This window comes from Sprattus sprattus (assembly GCF_963457725.1).
Source record: "Sprattus sprattus genome assembly, chromosome: 19".
Lineage (NCBI taxonomy): Eukaryota > Metazoa > Chordata > Actinopteri > Clupeiformes > Clupeidae > Sprattus > Sprattus sprattus.
This window is the reverse complement of record NC_137917.1, coordinates 25,070,383-25,076,306: the sequence shown is the minus strand read 5'-3', so window position 1 is coordinate 25,076,306 and position 5,924 is coordinate 25,070,383. Positions and strand designations below refer to the sequence as shown.

Here is a 5,924-nt window from a genome sequence, read left to right as displayed (position 1 = left end):
CTGTTTGGCTAATTCAGTCTCAGAGTTGATCTCTTATAAGGTAGTTTAATTAATTCAGTAGGTTTTGTGAAGCAAAAGATCAGGTGACACATTTGATTAGGAAAAAATCAAATATGGAAAATCTTGTGATACAAAAATGTATTTTAGAGATGCTCTGATCTGGACCCCAAGATTATTTTCACTGTATGGTAAGCTATGAGTGTAAACCCAGCTCTTTCGCCTGGTGACTCCGGCCAAACTTGGTAAAAGGATCGGTTGGATTGTCTCCACCCGGTTTCAAATTTCTCCCGGTTTCAATTTCAAAATGTTACGGGGGCCTAAGCAGCTTGGGCCCTTATCTGCTAATTATTGTGTTAGAAGCTTCTCCAACCCACACGTGTGTATAACTGTTGCTGTGTAAAACAATAAGACTATTCTATATTCTATTTGCCTCCAGTGGCAGTCTTTACTCATCAGGTAGTTGCCCATTTGGCTGTACCTTGATCACCTTGTCATTTGCATTTTTCTTACACAATGTAAACTGTATTTCACCTTCGTATACACTCCAGCAAACTCTTAACAGTTTGTGTTTGAAATGGTTACCTTAATATTTGCACGTTAATTCTTGGCTTACTTTAATAGCCTTAACCAGCAAGCAGTACGTCTCTTCTACATGCTTGTAACTAGAGCTAAGCCTTGCCATTGGGCTTTGACTATCTGGCAAAACCTATATTTGGGAGCTGGTAGGTAGGGTTTTAGCCATGCCCAACCTATCACTGCTCACATTCATTGTAGTAACTTCAATGTTATCAATATTAATCAATCAATATTATGTAATATATAATCAATATTAATATTAATATAGAGGGGGAAAGACCAGATGACGAGTAGAACATTTTCAAATGTCAGAGTATGTAAAATATTCAAGTTGAGGCTAATACAAATTATATGAAATGTTACTTCACAAAGAAACAATTATAATTAGAAAACAAAAAAGGGGGATGGGATGCATGATGACAATATGTACTTGTTTCATGTCTCATGTCTATACTTACATGGTTGTAAATGTATTCTTTTCCTGTTCTTTTTCTTTGCAGGTGCCCCTAGACTTTTATGGAAGTACGCTGAGCGGTGATATTAACATTGGACAAAATGTTTGGGCTTGGAGAAACCAGTGGCCCTGACACTCCACCAGTAAAGACGTATAGATGTGTGGCTTGTTCAAGCACATTTCTTGGTTTGGCATCCTTGCTGGTGCATCAAGCAAGTCATGCAGGTGAATTTTCAAGTCCGAAGCCACCCCCTCAACCTTCATGCTCCAGCTGTGGGACTCTGTTCTTTACCAGGGACCTCTTGAAGCAGCACGTGTGTGCTGCAGCCTCTCCACCCACTGACCCAGAGTTTTACATATGTGATTGTGGAAAGGATTGCAAAGATTTCAATGAATTTTTGGAGCATAAAAAATCCCATCACGGAGAATCATACCAGATGAAAATGATACCAGGTGTTAATCCCGAGGGTCTGAACAAAGAATATTCTGGAAAGGCTGCAAACAGTCACTCCGTCCCTACGCATTCTTCCAGTGCTGATGTCAGTCTTCCGTCCAGCTCTGTCGACATGCCACCTGACTGCAGTGATTCTTATGTTTCTGGAATTAACGTAAATGAGAAGATTGCCACACAAAAAACAATTCCCCCACAGAATTCCAATTTATCGGAAGAACTTGACCCAGCATTAGACCCTTCAAAGCTTGATTTGCCATTGAACATCATAGAGATGCAGAATAATTCATTGGAAGCACAAGACCCCCCAGCGCTCGACCCTGCAAAGCTTGATTTACCATTGAACATCATAGAGATGCAGAATAATTCCTTACCGGATACTGACACTGATGAATCTTTACAAGTCTCGAATAATTCTGCTACCTACAGTGACAACGTTGAGGTCCAGCTGAATCAAAATCAAGATGTTAAACCAGACCGTAACAAAGTGGTGATGAAAATATTGGCAAAAGCATACATGAATGTCAAACAGCCACCTGAGCTTGAACCGAGTGCAAACAATCTAGTGGGCTCTTCTGGAGATGTGAGAACACCAGGTGGGTCTGATGCGGTGACATCCTCCATTAGACAGCTAAGACCCTCAGTAAGAAGGCCTTCCAACACAACAAGAAGCCCAACTGGCAGTCTAGGGTATGGTAATAATCCATCCAAGAAACCACTTGTAATCTCTGTAGCTAGGAGGTATTGTCCAGTAGTGCTTCTTGAGACTCGGCAAAAGTTTGTTGGCAGAAACGATGAAGGAAATTATCAGTGTGGTCAATGCAGGCGCCGTTTCAGTAACATAGACGAGCTAGCGCTACATCATGCTTTGCACAGGAAGGAGAAGATGAAGCGCTGTCGCCGCTGCACGCAGTTTATCATAAGTACGTCTGGACCTGATAACCACATCTGCTCCAGAGCACCAACCGCAGCTGATCAGGACCTCCTCAGCAAGGAGAAGGAGTTCACTAGCTTGCCCAAAAAATCGCTCAAAGCAGTTAAAACAACTCAAGGTTCCAACCGGTTTCACTGTCCTTTGTGCAATCATAGCTATTCACGCTTATACTCTCTTAAAATGCACAACTGCGAATGGATCTCATCCTTAAGAAATTCCGCTCAAGAGGCTGTGGTGAATGATTGTCCGGAAGTTGAGGTTAATGGAGGTGAAGTTAACTCTTTTGAGTATGTAAGCGTTGGCGTTGGTACAGTTGCTCAGCATCAAGTGAAGAAAGAGATGTTCAATGAGTCAGTAGAGGAGGCCAAACGTCAAACAGAGCCCAACAGTGAAAATCCTTTTGAGGTTTCAAATGAGCCCAATTCAGTTTTGAGAGATGGCCTGGTTCCTAATGTGCAGGCTGGCACAATTGAGCATGTTGGGTCAGAAGAGGCGGGTGATGAGGATACGGTGCAGATATTCATCGGTGAACAGGGAGAAGAGGAGGAACTAACCTCTTCAGCGGAGGAGGCTGAAATTGATGTTTTAATTGAAGAGGATGAAGATGATCTTGATCACAACGATGAGCTACATCAGTCCATGGTTGAAGGCAGTGCAGTTTTGAAAACAGAAAATGAAGAGATTCCAGTTGCTGTTTACGATGAGTACGGCAAGCGCTTTACTTGTGGACGCTGTCACAAGTCATTTACTCGCAACTACGGTCTGAAGAAACACCAGAAGATTTGTGCCAGAGGAAGAATAGGGCAACCCCATATTGGGGCTTCAGTTGCACGTAAAATCTTGGCATCTAAGAAGGTCTTTGATTGCGTCCAGTGTGGTAAGATATTTAGCCATATGGACAGTTTGGCAATTCACAAGAGAAGCTGTCATACTGAAATGACAAGGCTGAATGAACTCCCAGAGCCTTTTAATACAGCCAGTCAAGAGAGTGTTTTTGTCCTGCCGCCACAATCTGAGACTCCGTCCAATAGGCCAGCATCTACTGCTGAAAGTAAGGACACTAACTGGGGCATCATGTCTCTGCCATCTGTTCTCCCGCGGAGAGTGACGTGCGAGTGCGGATCATCCTTCACGTGTCCTAGACGTCTTTTTGAACACTTGCAAATGCACGCACAGGAGTCTTACATCTGCCCCCACTGTGGTGAAAGCCTGCAGTCATGGATGAAGTACGAGGTTCACCTGCGATCACACCTGCAATTCCCACCACAGCCACCTCCCGCGGAGCAGTCACAGCAGTATTACGTGCAACGTCCACAGCAGCCAGCTACCGCGCAGCTGAGCAGCCGGCAGCCTTCTAGTCACGTGGCGACCCAGGCATCGACTAACTGTCCTAAATGTTTCCAGACCTTTAAGAACCGGCGCTGTCTACTGAGGCACATGCGACTGCGTTGCCATGGTGAAGCAGCATCAGCACCCAAGAAATACTCATGCTCTCGCTGTGGGATGTCTTTCCTTTCAACTTACACACTCGATCTGCACAGGCAGAGTAACACGTGCACACCTTCTGTCAAAACAATGCGCTGTCCTGTGTGCGTGCGTTGGTTCAGAACGGTGGAGGGGCTTAAAAGGCACCTTATCGTTCATAGCCAACAGAAAGCTCAGTTCAGTTGTGGCTTGTGTCCACAAAGTTTCTCAAGTCCAGAGGATTTGGAGGGTCACAAAAAGAGTGTACACGACGATGTATCGGAGGAACAGGAAAAACACCAGTTTAAATTTTTCCGCTGTAATACGTGCCCTCGAGTTTACCACAGCATGAAGTCACTGAAAGAGCACCGCAGGAAAGTCCACAGTTTGATAGGAGGAATCCATGTGTCAAAGACTACTGAGACTTTGGGAGTTGTACAAAACAGCCAAATGAGTTTCTTCCGTTGTCAGCTCTGCCAGAGATCCTACCATAGCCAGCAGGCACTGAAAAATCACAGGAGGAGAGTCCACCGCATATTGGAAGGTGGTAATGGTCCACGCATATTGGCAGGTGGTAATGGTCAACGCATATTGGCAGGTGGTAATGGTAAACAAAGAGCAGATTCCTTAGGAGCTGGTAAGCAGAGAGCAGATGCCTTAGGAGCTGTGCAAAACCACCCGTCTAACATCTTTCGCTGTCAGATTTGCCAGCGTGTCTATCCTACTCTGAAGGCATGGAGAAATCACAGAAGAAGGGTTCATCGCATTCTTGGGGGAGGATCTGAGATGCAATTAGCGGAATCTTTGAGGGTCATGCACAACGTGGCAAATACCTTTGCCTGTCAAATCTGCCATAAAACCTACCTGACTTTGCAATCTCTTAAAGACCACAGAAGGAAGGTTCATCACATACCAGGGGGGCGGATTGAACCTCAAAGAGGTAATGCTACAGCCAGTCAGCCCTTTCTTTTGCCCTGTCAGATCTGTCATCGATCATATGGCAGTCTGCAGTCATTAAAAGACCATAGACGGAAGGTCCATCACATACCAGGGGGCCGGCTTGATGTGTAAAGGTAGAATAGATGGGAGCAGTGGTGTGATGGTAGCCTATTCATTGTGCAGGTGTCATGGCAACTTGCTTGTTTGCTCTTTTCTGTAAGGTTGCCAGGTGCTAACAGTGAACTGACTCTAAAATAATAAGTTCTATAAACAAGGCAATGCCACAATAGAACAGACTTTTTTTTTTTTTTTTTTTTCAATCATTCCTGATCACACCAACTTGTAATATAAACATGAAGATCAGTACAAGGAAAACATACTTTTAATATGTTCTGAGGATTGACGTCTCCCCGAGACTATTGTACATAAACAAGACCGGAGTTTTAGAAAAGTTAAGATGGACTAGAGCCCAGTCTTTTAGGGCTCTGTATATTATGTTATAGTGATCTTAATCTTTTTTAAAACTGTTGTAGAATGTAGTAATTACATATTTAATTTCCCCATGTAAATATATATTCAGCTGTAGGCTCCTGCTGTTAAACTTTTACGTGAGTTAATGAAATCTACCATCATGTGTGCCAATTTATTTCTTGTTAAGTCTTGCATATCTGTTGGATTGAGCCAGATAGTCTGTGTACATGCAATGTTAACCTTTTTGTATTTGTATCATTAAGAATTATGTGGAATAGCGCAGTTTATTAGAAACTGTTTTGTATACAATCTTTGTTCATGTATCAGAGAACAGAAAAAAAAGGAACATGCAAGGACAATAAAAAAAAACATCCAGACCCATTCTTCTCACTTAAAGATAGATTTTGTTTCACATGGTCATACATTGGAACTGCATGTTTAATGTAGTGGTACTTATTACATTATACATTATGGTATTACATGAAATTATACATGACCTTATTTTGTTATGCATTCGAACTGTCGTCTTAACATGGTACTGTTGCCATTGTATTGCATGAAGGGGCAATACAGCATATTTAAAAACTAAGTAGTAGGTTTCATTAGTCCTGAAATGATGTAATCACAACAAATCA

The 5,924-nt window shown here is 42.8% G+C and overlaps 1 protein-coding gene across 1 annotated transcript; it reads left to right on the top strand.

Moving 5' to 3' along the window:
• Nucleotides 1-1,131: 1,131 nt before the first annotated feature.
• Nucleotides 1,132-5,038, top strand: LOC308380699 (uncharacterized protein; the record flags this gene model as incomplete). Its single annotated transcript, XM_080858104.1, has 1 exon — nt 1,132-5,038. One exon carries the CDS (start codon nt 1,132-1,134, stop codon nt 4,948-4,950), a length of 3,819 nt encoding a protein of 1,272 aa, XP_080714230.1. The 3' UTR covers nt 4,951-5,038.
• Nucleotides 5,039-5,924: the final 886 nt, after the last annotated feature.